The sequence below is a fragment of the Gorilla gorilla genome, chromosome 2 (assembly GCF_029281585.2).
Source record: "Gorilla gorilla gorilla isolate KB3781 chromosome 2, NHGRI_mGorGor1-v2.1_pri, whole genome shotgun sequence".
NCBI classification, from domain to species: domain Eukaryota; kingdom Metazoa; phylum Chordata; class Mammalia; order Primates; family Hominidae; genus Gorilla; species Gorilla gorilla.
The window spans coordinates 145,793,313-145,811,834 of NC_086017.1; the positions used below are offsets into that span (position 1 = coordinate 145,793,313).

The 18,522-nt window shown below is 44.8% G+C and overlaps 1 protein-coding gene across 2 annotated transcripts in view; it reads right to left on the reverse strand.

The window, feature by feature from the left end:
• KY (kyphoscoliosis peptidase) overlaps positions 1 to 18,522 on the reverse strand; it is a 51,167-nt gene that overhangs the window by 16,849 nt on the left and 15,796 nt on the right. For both annotated transcript variants that reach the window (XM_019023964.4, XM_004037683.4), the window contains 5 exons: positions 12,852 to 12,926; positions 10,987 to 11,049; positions 8,273 to 8,355; positions 3,971 to 4,079; positions 2,370 to 2,487 (listed from right to left, as the gene is read on the reverse strand). In XM_019023964.4, the coding sequence (XP_018879509.3) occupies positions 2,370 to 2,487; positions 3,971 to 4,079; positions 8,273 to 8,355; positions 10,987 to 11,049; positions 12,852 to 12,926 (448 nt within the window). The remainder of the gene's footprint in view (positions 1 to 2,369; positions 2,488 to 3,970; positions 4,080 to 8,272; positions 8,356 to 10,986; positions 11,050 to 12,851; positions 12,927 to 18,522) is intronic.

An 18,522-nucleotide genomic window follows, 5' to 3' on the forward strand; every position in this document is an offset into this window, starting at 1 on the left:
GTAGGAAAGCTCCACAGAGCAAAAGGACTCCAATCAATACTCAAGAAAGACAAGATAGGTCAAAAAACACCCACCCCAAAATTGGGTTGGTAACCCCCAAACTGCAGTCTCATTGAGTCCTACAGCCCTGCCAGGTAGGCAATCTAGTCTCCAATATATAGATGAGAGCACTGAGGCTGCAAGAGGTTAAGGGCCTTACCAAAAAGAACAAAACTAATAGGTGGTAAATTAAAAACTGGGAGCCAGGTCTTTCTGGCTTTAACTTTGGCTCTCCTTCTAAAGGATGCTAGGATGCTTATACTGGATCAAGGAGGCGATACCACTCTAAGTGGTAGACCCAGGTCTTTCTAGCTTCAAATCTGGCACTCCTTCTACAGTATGCTAGAAAGCTTATACTGGATAAAGAGGAATATATCCTGGAACTTGGAAAAAATACTAAGCATTTTTCAAATTTGTAAAATCAGAGGAAAATAATCATGTTCTGAAAGATGCTAGGCACAAATGGAGCTAAGAGACTTGTGGCTATTTCATCAGTTAAAAGAGAATTCCACATTCCACTCCACATAAGTCTGCTAGGAATATCCTGTCATTTCTATATGTGTCTATTGAGGGCCTACTGGGTGTAGGATTCTGAGATGGGTATTCGCAGGGGAGGTAGAAGGAGAGAGGAGATAAAGGCAAATATAGACGTATACAATCGATAGGATGTATGACAACAACCGAGCACAGGTAATTCCTGTATGCACAGAACACAGTCTGGAAAGGAATATGACCAAATGTTACCAGTGTTAGCTGTAAGTGGTGAGATTCAGAGTAATAATTTCTTTTTTGCTTTAGTGCATTTTATAAACCATCTACAATGAATGGTATTTTTTAAATTTAAAAATGTTATTAATTGAAAGCATAAGGCAACACATGAGTTTGGTGTGCAACTGGGCTGGGGGTACAAAGGAAGGGGAAGGTTGTGGGCTGTCCTGGAGAGGGGCCTGGAAGGAGCTCTGGGGAGAGGGAGCAGGTGTGCATGCAGAGGTGGTCAGGAAGGTGGTGTCACACAGTGCAGGGCTGGAAACTTGGCTGAGGTCAGATTTTGGAGGACTTTGCTAGATAGTGTGATCCTTTAGTGATGTTACGAACCCAGGACCAGGGGAGCCTGGACAGAGAGGCCAGTGAGGATCCAGGTTCCTGGAGAGACCTGCAGGCAGCAGGAGGTATGCTTGGGTCTGGGGTAGGGAGTGGGAAGCAGCCTGGGTGGCATATTCTGTACCCTGACCCACTGTGGCTGCCTCTGGGGCTGTGGTCTCAGGGATTGGCCTTGAAAGTGAGAAAAGGGAAGAACAGGAAGCAGAGCAGGAGGCTTAGAGTAACTCAGCAGCCAGCTAGGTGCCTGTGCTTGGCAGTGGTGATGGGGGGCAGGAGGCAGCACAACAGGGGGTTTGGGCCAGGAATAGGTTGCATGCACCCAGTGCTCAGCAGCTGCCGCCAGTGCAACACTGAGGCCATCACAACTGCCTGCCTGTGGACTAAGTGTTACGCTTGGTTTGATGAATTGCCACCTGCAGTTCTGGTGGGCTGACATCTGGGTGCCTGAGAAGACTCACTCCCAGAAGCCTAGAAAGACAGTAGGCAGCTGTTCATCCACCCCCTGGGGAGGGGTTCTTTGATGGCCCCAGGGTTAGCTGACTGTTTTCTGGAGGAACCCAGCAGACCTCAGACTGTAGGCTCAGGAAGCTGTGGGGGTCAGTGGCCATCCCCTCCCCCCCACCCCACATCTTGAGCCTGTTTTGAGTCACTGGGAACTGGCAATGGCCTGTTCTCCTGCTCAGGCCAGAGCTGTCACCCACCCCAGCAACCTGGCCATATGCCCACTCCCAGAGTGCTGAAAATGGAGCCCAGCGACTCCAAGAGTAGCCGCTTCGTACTGATTCAGCTGTCCAACTCACAAATCTTTTCAGGTGGGAGATCTTTTGTTTCCCCCAAAAGAGGCCCCCTGTGTCAGCCCTGAGGACAGCCTTTCACAGTCCCCTTGGCATCTGCAGCCACTGTCCTCCCGCTCCCAGGCCTGCCATTCTTTTAACCTTCAGCTGCATAGAGATGGGAGAAGGCGGAAAAAGGGCTTTTTATAACCAAATTATCTCTGTGCATTCATCTGCCATTATGTTAATGCATCGCAAAGCCCGGCAGATGGTACAAAGTCAATTATGCTGGTGTTAAAAAGGGAGAAATTGACCTTTTCAGGACTCACTTGGGTTCCAGAGCAGAGTTTGTAAACTCAGGTTTCAGGCCTGGCATGTGGGCAAAGGCACATGGCACTGTGGAAGAGGGAGAGGGATGGGTCTGGTGGTCAGCACGGGGACTCCTGTCTCTCGTACCTGCACATTCTCTCAAAGAGGCCAGCATAGCCATCACAGTTGGTCTTCTGGGTCCGCAGGATGTCAGTGGGTTTGAAGGCTTGGCGGTCCTTCTCCTGAGCAGCTGCAATGTCATACTCTATAGGGCAGGTGAGGGGATCATGAGGAGCTTGAGCCTGGGAGGCGAGAAGACTCCACCCCAACCCCCAGCTGTGCTCTGGCCATCACCAGCCCCAGGAAACTACAGTGGGCTGAATGGAACTACAGCCCCAGCACAAATGGGATCTGGGAACTATCACCTCTTTGTGCAAGTGGTGAGAGGAGGAGCAGGCCTTGGCAGAGGGAGCCACCTGGCTCCCCAAGCCTCTGAGGAGGGGCTAGGAGGAGAAGGGACCAGGACAGTGCAGAGGCATGTGGCTCTCTCTGCTAATCCCCACCACACAGCTCTGCACACATTTCCAGTGAAATCACTCATCCCGTTTTCCTGCAGCCCGAAGGCCTCATGCTGACCCATGGGGCGCACAGAGCTCGTCCCCAGGTGGAGAAGGCTGCTCTCCCACAGCCTGTCACTTCACTAAGGAGGGGATGAAGACATTGCGAAGAAGCCTGAGGCCTGTGGTGAGGCCCTAAGGCAGAAGTCTCTGTAGCTATTGAGGACCCATTGAGACTGTGTATGTGTGTGTTGGCATGGGGATACAGCAGTAACGAAGTCCTATAAATGTCCCATTTCTGACCCTGCCCCTTTAAGGCACAGGCACAGCTGGTGGAGTTGGGATGGGAGCTGAGCTGGGGGTCTCTCAAGTCCTCAGTTTGGACCTCCTACCTGTGCCAGGCGAGCTCATTCTCTAAGCTGCATTCCAAACTGTTGTTCCAGAAGAATAAAAGAAAAGCCCAGTGGCAGCAGGTCGAGAAAGACCCGGCTGGTCTTTATGTCAAAGGACTAGGAGTCCACCTCGTGATCTGGCCCTGCCCACTCTCATTTGTGTTTGCAAGGCGGCAAGGGGCAGCATCCCTTAGCCACCACCTCTGCAGCTCTGCTTGACCCGGGAGCTTCCCAAGGCCATCCTGTGGAGAGCTGTGGGCAGCTGCATAGGCCCAGGTCCCTCAGGTGGCTCCAAGAACCTTGGAGACTGCGCTGGGACCAGTGGCCAATGTTGCTAGTGTGGGAGCAGGAAGTGGAGAGCCCGCTTTTCCTGGCCCTGGTATTTAATGAACCCTCTGGTATTGCAATCACTTTTCAAACAGCTGCAACTTCTCCCCACCAATGGTAATCCTTCTTGGAGATGACCTGTTGCTCTGGGCTCTCATCTCTGTGGAGATAAGACAGAGGGAAGGCTGGGACAGAGGGAAGCCTGCTGCTGGATGAAGTTTCCAGCTCTGGGCACTGGTTATGGGCAGAAGGCTGCAAGGGATTCTCCTCCAACTAACTTTCATGGAGACTCATAGCACATGGTGAATTTTATCCTCCTTGGTTACTCTCTGGTTCATCAGTCCAGTCTTCTGGGTCCCTCTCCCCGACCTTTCATGTCACTCTGCACACATGAATAAGCTGATAGGAGCAGAGGCCTGCAGGGAATGGAAGCAAGGGGTTCTAGAGCCAGAAATTCCACAGGTGGGCCTACCTATGTGATGGCAGATCCAGATCCAGATGGCGCGGACCCTTTCCAGGTCAGTATGGGCCTCCTGGAGCAGGTCACTCACCAGTTCGTCTAGGCCACTCTTGGCTGTCACCTGGGGAGCAGGAAGGGTGTGCTGTATTAGGGCCTCGAGGAGGTGCAGTTGGGGGGCCCAGCATCTTGCACCTACAGCCAGTGCTGCTCTTCCTCCAGGCAGAGAAGCTGGAGGAAAGGTCCTGAGGGGCAAAGGCTGGCTGAGGACAAATTGGGAGGAGGTGGGGGAAGTTGGACAGGGCAGGTGGTGCTGACCAGCTCAATCACAGGCCCTAGAGCCACCACAGCTTTTCTCTGCAGATCTGGGGGCTAGCCAGGCAGGCATCTGGACAGCTGTAGCAGCCCCTGGTCGTGGTCAATACTAAGGATTTAACATAATCCTTACCAAAATTCCAATAGCTTTTTGTGCTGAAATGGAAAAGTCAGTTCTCAAATTCCTATAAATTCCAAGGGGCTCCAAGTAGCCAAAACAATTTTGAAAAAAGAACACATTTGAAGGACACAAGTTCCCCATTTTCAAAACTTACTGTAGAACTACAATAATCAAAACAGTTTGATACTGCCATGAAGATTATATAGACAAATGGAATACAACTGAGAGTCCAGAAATGGACCCACATATCTACGGTTAGTGGATCTTTGACAAGGGTGTCAAGTCCATTCAGTGGGGAAAGAATAGTCTCTTTTACAAATGGTGCTGGGACAATTGAGTTTCCACATGCAAAAGAATAAACTTGGATCTCTACCTCATGCCATATACAAAAACAACTCAAAATGGATCAGTGACTCAAATATAAGAGCTTAAACCATAAAACTCTCAGAAGAAAACACTGGGGTTAATCTTCATGACCTTGGATTTGGCAATGAATTCTTAGATATGGCACCAAAAGCACAGCAACAAAGGAAAAAACAGATAAAAGGGCATTCGTGAAAATAAAAAATTTCTGTGCATTAAAGGATATCATTTAGAAGGCAGAAAGAAAACTTACAAAATGAGAGAAAACATTGCAAATCATATATCCAATAAGGGTTAAATATCCAGAATATAAAAAGAACTCCTACAACTCCACAAAAATAAAACCAACCCAATTCAAAAAGGGACAAAGGACTTGAACAGATATTTCTCTAAAGAAGATATACAAATGGCCAATAAGCACACAAAAAAATGCTCAACATCCTTAGTCATGAGAGAAATGTAAATCAAAACCACAATGAGATAGCACTTCAGACCTACTAAAATGGCTATTGAAAAATGAAACCAGAAAATAATGTGTTGGCAAGAATATGGAGGAATTGGAACCCTTGTACGATGCTGGTGGGAATGTAAAATTGTGCAGCTGCTGTGGACAAATTTTGACAGTTTCTCAGAAAGTTAAATGTAGAATTATCATATGATCTAGCAATTTCAGTCCAAGGTATGCACCCAAAAAAACTGAAGGCAGAGACTCAAACAGACATTTGTTTCCCCAATGTTCATTGCAGCACTATCCACAATAGCCAAAAGGTTAAAAAACATCCATCCATGAATGAAAGGATAAATAAAATAGAGTATATACCATATATACAAGGGAATATTATTCAACTATAAAAAGAAGGAATTAAGTTCTGTATATGCTACGACATGGATGAACCTTGAAAACATGATGCTAAGTGACATAAGCCAGACACAAAAGGACAAATACTGTATGATTCCACTTATATGAAATATCTAGAATAGGAAAGTTCGTAGACAGTAAGTAGAGATTACCAGGGGCTGGGGGAGGAGAAATGGGAATTTCATTGCTTAATGGGTAGAGTTTCTGTTTTGGGTGATGAGAATACAACATTGTGAATATAATCAATGCTAGTGAATTGTACACTTAAAAATTATTAAAATGGCAAATTTTATGTTATTTTATGATAAAAAAAGAACAAATTAGCTTTCTTCATAGGGGCCCTCAGGGAAACAGGGCTGAGGTTGCTGGAAAGATGGCTCTGACCATGTTTAATCTCTGTAGAGAAGCTGGGGCACTAGGTCCTGCAATGGTGCCCACACTCCCCTCAGCTCCCAGCTTGAGGGTACTTCAGGACCTTGTTTTTAGCTGGAAACATCTCACTGCTCACAAGGGATTCCAGGACTCACCTGCTGACCACTGGCCCAGCACACTGGCACTCTGACCTCTGGAGACCTCTGGGCCCCTTTTCTACTCTCTCAGCTGCTTTCTGTTTCATTTTCTTCTATGTCCAGCTCCAACACCGCAGACTTTGTCCTTGTCCCTCTCCCAGGGCCCCGAATGGTACTCAGCATTGCAGGCCTGCACTGCAGCCTGGAGTCCTGACTTAGCCTTCTACTTCAGTGCCATGGCTTCTGGTCCTTTGGTCCCCACCTCCTGGCCCCACCTGGGCCTGGCTTGCTCTGGCCACTCCCTGCTCTGTGGCTGGGTCTCTGGCCTCCGCTGGCTTCCTGGCACTGTTCTCTGAGTATGGCCAGCAGCCTGACCCATCCCTTCTGGTGGCCATTACAAAAATCTGGGCCCTTTGCGGACTCCCGACCCCACCCACTTTCCTCACTCACAGGTAATGGCCTGGCCTGCACTTCACGGCAGGCCAGGTGGGGCTTCCTCACTAAGAGTCTCATCCTCCCCTTCTGCTTCAGCCTTCTCTATGTCTCAGGTCTTCTGCCTTTACAGGGACTTCCCCTCTTCAATCAATGGCCTCCTTCTCGTATGTCCTCACCTCCTCCCTTCCTTTCCTGGCTGCTCCATGCCCCATTGTTCCCCCACCTTAGGATGCCCCCCTACTCTCCTCAGTTCTGCTCATGTCTAGCCTCCCCGTCTCTGCAGGCTCCTGTGGGATCTTCTCCTCACTCCCCACTACTCACCTCCTGCTTGCTCTTCCACCCACCTGAGGACTGAGGCCTCCAACCCCTGTGCACTGCCCCTCTGGAGGTAAGGTGCACTTTGATGCTGCAGTAGCCAACATGCGTCTGTCCTGATCTCACTTGAGCAGATAGCACAGCTCACACTGTTGACCACGTCTGCCCCAGGGAGAGCCTCCCTGGACCTTCCAGAACTCTGACCCTTCCTGGCCTTGCCCCAGCCCCTTTGATGGCTCCAGGCCCTATGGGCTTCCTCCACCCCCGCAATATGATGCCCGTCCTATGGCTTCAGCTTTTAACGAAATCTGATGACTACCAATCAGTGTCTCCAGCCCAGACCTTTCCAAGCTTGTATATTTGGCTGCCCAGGGGGCATTTCCCCTGGATGTGCCACAGACACTAGAGCCCCTCATATCTCAAACACACTCATCCCCTAAAACTTGCTCCTTCTCCCTTGCTCCTCATGAGGAGGTACTGATCCACCCTCCAGGAGTCAATCCAGCTATCTGGGAGCCCCTCTCCCCTACCTCCCACCCACTCCACACCCACTGGTGATAGAGTTCTTCCCCTCTGCCCCTATCTCAGGATTGGCCTTTCCACTCCTCTGTTTCCTCAATGTCTCCACTTAATCCAGGTCATGTCTTCTGCCAGGACAGAAGGATGTCCTCAACTTATGTCTTTGCTTCTCATCTGGCTTTCTTGATCCATGCACTCACCATCCACTCATTATTTCAACAAACAAGGTTCCTGAGTACCTACAAGGTGGCCTTTTTAAGACCACTTAATGTCCTGACTTCACAAAAGTGTTCAGCACCTTGTTCCTCCTATCAGACTCTGTGCTGAAGCTCCTGCCTGGCTCCAATGACTTCCATATGTCCCTAGTGTTTCAGCTCTTCATCTGCCCCTCCCACCTGCACCTGAGACATGCTCAGGGCCAGAGGCATGAGAGCATGGCAGCTCATGCACTTCAGAGGTGAGCACAGCTGTGATTATAATGGTCCTGACCATCTGCATCCACGGTCCTCCCATCCTCTCCTCCCTTCTTCCATGGACTGGAGGCAGGCATAGCTTAGGAGCAGAAATGCCAAAAGGGGCATGGAGAAGGCAGGTCAGGGCTGGCCAGAGGGGCCTGCCAATGAAGAGCTCCAGGGTGTGTGGTATGGGGTGGGAGCAACAGGATCGTGGGTGGGGTGGGGGATGGAATGGCCTCTGGCTCTGGGCAGGGGCTGCTGCCTAGTGCCTTCTGTCCCCACCCATATGCTATGAAAAGGCATTCCAGGGCCATCCAACCAAGCCACTCAGGATATGTTCAGGAGGTGTCTGGGGAGAGGTTTTGCTGCCCTAGAACTCTAAGCCACCTTGAAGGGGCCCATGGTCAGAGCGGCCAGCTGTCCTACCTGTGAGGCGTAGATATCCAATTTCTCAAACTGCTGCAGGTCCAGGGACATGGATTTCAGGCTAGATCGATCCCAAGGGTAGGCTGGAAACACAGGGCACCTTGGTCAGCAGCTGAGACCCACTGAGGAGGGCTGCCTGGCCTAGGCCTTGCTGTCTCTTTGAGGAGCTGTGACTGTCCAACCTTTAACACAATTCTCAAAGCCTGAAACATTGAGCCTAAGAGCTATATGGGAACTTTCCTAGAAGGGTCCCCTGATCAAGTTAGTTTGGGAACCATGGCAACTCCCATAGTCCTCTTAGAGGCCTACAGGGAACATACGCCTATTGCAGACTCTGAGAAGTCAGAAGTAGGAAACGGGCTTAACCTTAGTTAACCCAGTAGTTCCCAGACATATTGATGATGGAATCTTCTTTTTCCCACCATTTGGTTTTCCGTGGATTCCCTGTTATTTTTCCCAGGAATGAATGCTCTTTGGGGAGTGTCCAGGCAGTGCTGCTTGTGCTCACAAGCTCAAGGAGGGAGGTCTGTGCCACAGCCACGGCCCTGGGGTGGAGGTGCCAAAGGACACCTGGGTGGAGGAGGAGGGCATGGAAAGGCCGGGCCATCTGGGTCCTGCAGGGTGAGGTGCGTTTGGCACCCAGACAGGCTTCCTCCTTTGCCCTTGGTCAACTGGAGACCTGAGCATCTCAACCATGTGTGATGGCGTTCTGGTAACAGGGCCCTGAGAAAGGCTGGGCCTCCAAATCACTCATCTATGCTTAGCCTTACTCACAGGGAGCCTGCTGACCAGAGACCAAGCCATGAGTCAGGTCTCTGAGACAGAGATACAGGAAGGAGAGAAAACTAGAGACCAGTGCTGATGCAGGGCCAGCAATCATGCAAGCTTCCCACTGGACATAGGACAGCCATAATCAGCTGTTGCTGGGAGGCTGCTGCAAGGCTGCCTGGCCAATGGTTAGACCAACAGGTGCATGGACAGCAGACACCTGTCCTGGCCCAGAAGAGAGCCTTGGCTCTGGCAGAGCCTTTCTTAACCAAGGGTCCCTGAGTCAGGCAGATCAAAATCAGGAAAGCTGGGTGGGAAGACAGGATGGGGGTGGGAAGAAGTTGGGACCAAAGAGGAACTGAGCCCCTGATCCAGGTGGACCCACCCACCTTCAGCCTCCATGTCGGGAGCCTCTGGGTGCTGGGCAAGTGAGGTGTGCTGGAGAGACCCCAGGGTATGGTAGGGAAGTCTGGGAAGAGTAGGGCCATGTGAGAAAGCATCTGATGGACCTGCACTTCTACCTTGGTTCCAGTCTGGTTCTGACTTCCACCTTGCTGGGAGGGACTGGACCCAGCCCTCTGGCCTCAGGCACACATCTGTGGGATTCCTGGGAGCATATCATGTTGTGATGTTAGCGTCACACTGCTCTCTGGGAGGGTGCAGGGTGTGGGGCTCCTCTGCAGGTACATGCAGGGAGGGACATGTGGCCTCCCTGCCTGGTGGGGGACACTGCAGGTGCATTTGCCCACACATCGTCAGGGCTGCCACTGTCAGTGAGAGTCCCTTAATCTGGTGCTATTAGACCTGAGAGATGTGGGGAGAAGGTGGGGAGAAGGTGGGGAGGGGTGTGTGTCACCTCTAGACCTGGCTCCAGCCCCTTCATGACCCTCTTCTGGGCCAGCATGGTTTGAGAGGCAATGCCCACTTATTGGGGAGCTGACCAATATTTGGGCCCAGGGGTTTCTTGCCTGGCCACCATGACTTATGTCATCCACCCCTGTGCTGTGTGGTCCAAATGCAACCAGAGAAGACTGGGGATACTCAGGCAGGCCCCTGCTGAGCCTTGCCTCTTCTCAGTGCCCTCTCGCTCTGCAGAATCTGTTCCTATCATTCTCTCACAAGAGCCATCAGGGCGACCTAAGTGCATTCAAAGTGGACTCACACATCGAACAGATTTCCACTCAGTATAGCTCTGCAAATGAGGTCTCCCTGCACTCCTATTTAGAATAAAGGTGGCATTTCTGAAATGGTATTGAAAATCCTATTACTAGTTTTCCCCTTTCTTGGTTCCATTTTCCAATATCTGAACATTAAAAATGCCCATGATTTATGCCTCATTAAATCTACCTGTGAGGAGATTATATAAGATCTAAATATGATTCTACATAAATACATTTAAAACATCAGTATCATTAACTAAATTATTCTGATTTTAAAGCAAAACAATAGGAAGAAGTATGGAGCTGCACCCCGCCTTAGATAACATCTGGTCTACTGAGGGGGAAACTGAGGCACAGGGAAGGCAAATGAAGGGCAAAAGCAGGATTCCAACCCAGGCTGTCTATCATACCTCTCAGTGTTTCTTCCTCTGCTTCACTCTGCTTATTCACATGCCTCCTACCTTACAGACATTTGGCATTCCATTTAAAGTTAACATAATCCTGAGTTACGATTTTAATATGTTTCCTATAATGGACTGCCTTGTTATTGGTGGGGTTTATACTTTAGCTTTAGGATGACATCTGGTGCATGAGCTTTTTCCTTGTCCACCTGTGTCCATGGCAGACATTGCTAATCAATCATGACACTCTTCCCCTCCTGAACCCAAAGGTGGCCCCAGCCTCTCAGCATAGTGGCCCAGGAAGCAACTGTCAATTGGAGATTAGTCTATGAGGCTAAACCCATGTGCTCTCTTGAGAATTGTCCTGGAAGACTCTGGAACTTACCATGGGCATCTTTCCCTCCAGGTTGCCGGGGTCTTGTGTTTCCATTTTTATCACCTTGTAAACCTACAATATTCCAAAAATCAGAAGTATAGATACTTCAGAAGAAACAGAAATGCAAGCACTGATGACTCACCTTCTGGTGGTCCTTGCTTTTGACCCCTCCTCTTTACTCTCCTTTTCACAGTCTCCTTGTTCCCACCCCACTGACCACTGAATTGCTGCTTGAATTGCCAGGAACTTCCTGGTGTGGCAGAAGGAAGACTAAGAACCAGGAAGTGGCTGACAAGAAAGGGAGCTGCATTCTGCAACTGGAGTTAGTATTTGCTCTGACCTAACACTTTGGGTGATTCATTGGGTCCTCCTGGAACCTGGTGTTCCTGCCCTCTTTTGGATTTTCCTGCTTTCTTGAATCCACTGCCAGATAATGCCGGGATAAGAACTAACCATGGATGGAAACAAAGATGCAGGAAGGGGAAAGCAGTTCGTGTGAAGGTCAAAACCTAGAAAGGTCAGGTCATAATTAAATTATTCCTTGGGAGGATTAAAGGCCAACTGAATCGCATAAATCTAAGACTTTAAAGGCAGAATTGTAGCCAATAGTTATTAGACTCCCTGGGCAAAAGGAAAGGAACTTTCCCTGCCAATCTGGAACCAGGTTAGGAAGATTTGGATCCCTGATGGGATCAGGGGAGTTGAAGGTGGGGATGCCAACGCAGGTAGTTTTATGCCCCTGAAGGCCACTTTAGGCTATAAATATAACAAAGAAGATTGCAACCACACATGGGTTATTCTGAGAAACAGTGCTCCATTTATTTCTCACACCTGCATTTTGTATTTCACACCTACATTGTTTTCCCACCTACATTTTTGATAGAATGATAAAGGTTTGAAATGATAGCATTTGTTACACACTTACTATGCCTGGTTTGGGCTTTATATTTACTCTCTCATTTAATCTCATAATAATCTTATGAGGCAGATTCGCTTATTTTCCTTCTTTTATAGTTGACAAAACTGAGTTCAAAAGAGGGGTTAGGCCACTGGCCCAAGGTCACACAGCTGAAACATGAACCCAGTCAGTCGACCCTAGAGCCTGCCCTCTTTACAGTAGACTACTTTCTTGAGATCCTGACTGCTGATGACTACAGGACCAGACAGTTTTGGAGGACTTTGGCTCACTGCATGGACCTAAAAAGGACTTGAGCCTCAGTTGTTCTGCAGCCTCTGTTACTTAACCTGCATTCTTCCTGAGGTCCCTGTTTAACCATAAGGTGGACAGATAGATGCAGGGAGAGGACCGAGAAGGGAGTTGGGGAGACATCATCATCCTGGGCCTGGGCCTATGTGCACTGCACTGAGGGCAGCAAAGTATGGTGGTTAAGACCACAGGCTTCAGAGTCATACCTGGTTCTGACCCACTTCTTAGCTGGGTGACTTGGGTAGTTACTTCACCTCTCTAAGCCTCACTTTGCTGATCTAAAAAGTGGGGATGATATTAGTATACATCAAAAGGTTAAAAATGTTAATAAATGTTAAAGTACTTAGCATTTTGCATGCCACTTTTCGGGCAGTAAACAAATGGTATCTAAAAGCAACAGCAACAACACTCTTGTGATGCAATGTGTCTTCAGCTAAATGTCTGTGTTACCTATGACTAATTCCAGAGATGCAAAATCAGCGGTAGCTGGGTGTAGAGAAAAGAGTCTCCCAGGATAAAGCTGTCATGCTTCTGCCTTTTCCCAGTTTGCAGGCCCATGTCACTCTTCTCCTTCCCTCAGAAGATGCTTGGGCTGGGATCTGGCCCAACCAGCTGCCTTCAATCCTCTCTGCCAGCCCTCCACCATGAGTACCTATGTCATACATACGTTTAGCCAAGGAGAACTTCTTGAGCAGCTGGGGCATGGCATCTCGAGGGTGGACTTCCACAGTCAGTTGTGTCCCTACAAAGGAAAAGGAGATGACATTCTCAACCAGATGCTGCCAGGAAAGGGTGAATGCCTCATGACTGATGATTGAATAACAAAACAATTAGTTTAGAACTTTCTTTTGTGTGTACAAATCATCCTTGTTTTTTTCTTTAAATCAAAACAACAACAAACCAAGCAGATAGTTTCCAGATTCGGGCAAGATGGAGTAAAGCACACTCAGCCCTGTCTCTCCCACTGAATGCAATTATAAACAATGTACCGAATGTAAGGGGCAACTACTAGAGGATTCTGCAAAGTAAATAATAGAATAACTGGGGAAGAGTGGGAAGAATTTTTAAAGCATTAGCAAATTGGCAGTGAATTTACCATTCTTCTTTCCCCTCTGGTATCATCTAGACTGGACTTAAAGGCATTCCCAAACCCAGAAGGGTACAGTGGATGCAGAAAAAGAGCACACAAGAGAAATCCTCTCTTTCTGGCTTGCAGAGTGAGAAAGGGAACCCCTAAGAGTCAGAGAGAGTGAAAGAAATCTTTTGTTGTTGTTTTTCCCCCACTTTATTCTGTTATTTCCCAACTCAGCCCCCAGGCAATTCTGTTGGTAGCAATGGCAGCAGTGATGTTGGTGGCCGTGCAGCCACCTACAACTCTGGAGCAAGCATAACTATTTTCTTCTACCAGAGAAGTTATAATCCCAAGAATATGAGGGCAAATATTTACTGTTTTTTCTCTCTGTTTTCTGCTGATTTGCCCCAGAGGCAGACACAGTTGTGGGGCCTATATGGCAGAGTGAGGAAACTGAAGCTCCAGCTTTTTGGGTAGAGGAATGAGAAATGGGTCATGAAGAGGAGGGAGCTCAAGAAGGCAATTCCATAAAGTTGTAGATGGACTCCTGTGGTCACCTCTGAACTGTGCATGCATAGATCTCATCCTAAACATCATACCACAGCCTTCAGGAAGTAAACTGTGGGGTAGATTAAGGCCCAGGTTCCAGACTGGCCACTGGGTGGTGCACATGCAGGGCAGATCTGTATAGCATTGCAAAGGCTACAGTTCAAAATTACTCAGCTAGGAAGACTCAGGAAAGTCTTAATTTGAAAAGGAAAAGATAATCAACAGATGCCAACTCCACACACAAAAAACCAGCCACAATAACATGCCCTAACAAGTAATAGCAAACAGTTTTGAGATAAATGGAAAGATATAAAGTATCAGCGATAAAAAAGAAGATATAAAGGAGAAGTAAGTGAAGATTTTAGACTGAAAAATATAGTTAAAAATTCTCTGGATATACTCAATAGCAGAATGAAAATGACAGAGAACACAGTCAGAGAACTTGAAGATAGATCAACAGATATTGTCCAGTTTGAACAATAGAAAATGTAAGTAGTGCCTCAGAGATCTGTAGGTCAATACCCAAAAGTCTAACATTCACATCATTGAAGTCTCAGAAGGCAAAGAGAAATAATATGATGCAGAAAAAATAATTGAGAAAATAATGAAAACTTCTGAAATCTGGCAAAAGACATAAAACCTTACTGATTCAAGAAACTCAGTGAATTCTAAACAGGATAAATGTAAGAAAATCCAAGTCCAGACACATGACCAAACTATTAAAGAAAAAATATGGAAAGTAGCCAGTGAAAAGCGATGTAAAGCCAAGAGAATTTGATACCAACAGGCTTGCTCCAAAAGAAATGCTAACGGAAGTTCTTCAGACGGAAGAGAAATTATACCAGAGGAAAACTTGGAAGAGGGAGAGAAATGGTAAATATCTAGATAAATATATTAGTCTGCCCTCCTCTCATGTTCTTGATAATATGAATAATAATTGAAAGAAAAAATTATAACATCTGATAGGTTTTTGATATATTAGATGTAAAATATATGACAACTACAATGTAGAGTAGGAGAGTGAATGTACCTATATGGAGGTAAGACTTCCTCATTCTACTTGAAATGTTAATATTAATTGTAATTAGATTATGAAAAGTTAAGTACATATAATACATACAAAAATAGCTATATATGCAGATATAGTAAAAAACTTAATAGGCAAATTTAAATGTAATTCTGAAAGGCAAGGAAAGCAGGAAAGGGGAAACAGAGGCACAAACAGAAAACAAATAATAAAGTAGAAAATCTAAATACAAATGTATCAATAATTACATTAAGTGTAAATGGTCTAAACACACTAATTAAAAAATAGAGATTTTCAGAAAGGGTGAATACATAAGATTAAACTATATTCAGTTTCCAAGGATCCAACTTTAACTATTATGATATAGGTTGGTTAAGTGAAAAGATAACAGAAAGCTGGAGTTGCTATGTTAATATCAGATCAGAGAAAGGAAAATATCGGGGATAGAGGAATATTAGCAAGAAGACATAACAACCTTCAATATGCATACATCAAACAACAAAGTTTTAAAATACATGAAACAAGAACTGATAGGACTAAAAGGAGGAATAGACAAATCTACAATTATAGTTGGAGATTTTAACACTAATCTTTCAGTCATTGAGAGAATTAATTGAAAGAAAGTCAGCAAATATATAGAAGAAATGAACTACACAATGAATACAATTTATTTGATGTTTATAAAAGATTCCATCTAATAACAGCACAATGCACATTCATGTCAAATGCCCATTGAATAATCACCAAGATGGACTATATCCTTGGTCACAAAACAAACCTTAAAAAGTTGAAGAGAACTGAAATCATACAAAACTCCTCTCTGACCAAAATGAACTAAACTAGAAGTAAAAAACAGAAAGCAACTGGAAAATGTCCAAGTATTAAAAATTAACATACTTTCAAATCACACATAGATCAAAGAAGAAGTCTCAAGGAAAATTAGAAAATATTTTGAACTCATTGAAAATGAAAATAAAACATATCAAAATGTGTGAGATGAAGCCAAAGCAGTGCTTCAAGGGGAAATTTGTAGCATTAAATTCTTATTACAGAAAAAAGAAAGGTTTCAAATCAACAATCTAAGCTTCCATTTTAAGAAAGTAGAGAAATGAAGACTAAATCCAAGGCAAGCAGAAGGAAGAAAATCATAAAAATAAGAGAATAAATCACTGAAGTTAAAAACAACAACAGAGAATAATCAATGAAACTAAATGCTGGTTTTTTTAAACATCAGTAAAATTGACGAACTTCTAGCTAGAATGACCAAGAAAAAAAAGAGGCAAGACACAAATCAGGGGTAAATACACCAATATCAGGAATGAAATTAGGGCTATCGCTACAGACCCTCATATGTATTAAAATAATAATAAAGGAATGCTACAAAACTTCTGTGCACATAAATTCTACAACTTAGATGAAATGGGCCAATTCCTTGAAAGTCACAAACTACCACAAAACTCATATAGGAAGCAGATAACCTAAATATTCCCAATACCTATTTGTTAAATTAAACTTGTAGTTTAAAACCTTCCCCCCAAAAGCCAGGCCCAGATAGCTTCAGTGGTAAATTCTAACAAACATTTAAAGTAAATAACATCAATTCTTCATAGGATCTTTCGTAAAACAGAAGAGAAGTGAATGCTTCATAACTCATTTTATGAGGCTAGCATTAATCTGATATCAACACAAAGACAGCAAAAGAAAAGAACACTACAGACCAATACCCCTTATAAACGTAAACACAAAAATCTTCCACAAAATATTACAACATTAAATCCAACAATATAGTAAAAGAAAAATATACTACAACCATGGGTGGTTTATTTTGGGAATGCAAAGCTGGTTAAATATTTGGAAATCAATGAATGTAATTCACCATATTAACAGGCTAAAGAAGACAAACTACTAGGATCACACCTATTGGTGTAGAAAAATGCATTTGACAAAATTTAACATCCGTTCATGATAAAACCTCTCAACAAACTAGGAATAAAAGGGAACTTTCTTAATCTGAAAAAGGAAACCTACAAAAAGCATATAGCTAACAGCATATTTAATGGTGAAACATGGTTATGCTTTCTTCCTAATATTGGGAACAAGTCATAGATGTCCACTCTCACTGATCCTAATAATATTGTACTGGAAGTCCCACCCTGTGTAATAAGACAAGAAAGAGAAATAAAAGGCATACAGATTGGCAAGGAAGAAATAAAACTGTCCTTATTCACAGTTGATATGTCTGTCTACATAGGAAATCCCAAGTAATCTACAAGAAAAAGCTCCTAGAACTAATAAGTTAGTTTAGCATGGTCACGGTATACAAGGTTAACATACAAACATCGATTGTATTTCTGTATATTGGCCATAAGCAATTGGAGATGGAATTTAAAAATAACCATTTCCCATAGTTCCAAAATTAAAATATTAGTTATAAATCTAAAACAAACAAAAATCCCAAACATGTGCAATAATCGCATACTGAAAACTCCAAAATATGATTACACACATTAAAGATGACTTAAATAGATGGGGAGACATACCATGTTTATGGACTGGAAGACTTAAAATTGTCAAGTGGGCAATTCTCTCGAAATTGATCTACAGATTTAATGCAAGTTCAACCAAACACTTTGGGGGAATTGTGCAAATACATAATTATAAAATATAGACATCAAGGCACAGGAACTGGAATAAACTAATTTTGAAAAAAAAGATGGGAGGACTCCCACTGTTTGATTATAAGATGCATTAATGAAAAGCTGTAATCACAACAGTGTGATGTTGGTAAGAGGATAGATAAACAGATCAATAAACAGAATAATAAAAAATAGACTCACACAAACATAGCAAAATAAATTTTTACAAAAGTGCAAAGGTAATTCAATTGGAAAAAGGGCAAAAGAATAGATATTTTACTATAAAAGAGATTATGGATGGAAAATAAGCACATGAAAAGATGTTCAGCATCATCAGCCATTAGGAAAAGGCAAGTTAAAACCAAAATGAGACATCACATCTATTAGAAGAGCAACAATATGCAACTGGCCCTTGAACAAGATGGGTTTGAACTGCACAAGTCCACTCATATGGTCCTTTTTTTCTACCAAATGCAGATGGAGAGTACTGTTCATGGAATGCAAAACTCGCATAGAGAGGGCCAACTTTTCCTACATGGGGTTTCTGCAGGGACAACTGTGGGACTTGAGTATGCCCACATTTGGTTGTATGTGGGTGGTCCTGGAACCAATCCCCCAATGTATACTGAGGGGTGACTGTAATTTAAAAATAGTGATAATATCATATGCTGACAAGGATGCAGAGAAATTGGATCTCATATATTGCTAGTGGGATTGTAAAATAGAACAGTCACTCTGGAAAATAGTTTGGCAGTTTCTTATAAAACAAAACATGTACTTACCATACAACCTAAAAATTGCCCTGTTGGGCATTTATCCCAGAGAAATGAAAACTTATGTTCACACAAAAACCTGTACACAAATGTTTATATAGCAGCTCTATTCATAATCACCCTGAACTGGAAACAACTTAAACGTCCTTAATGAGTGAATGGATAAACAACCTGTGGTACATCCATATCAAGAAATAGTTCTCAGCTGGGCATGATGGCTCATGCCTGTAATCCCAGCACTTTGGGAGGCCGAGGTGGGTGGATCACTTGAGGTCAGGAGT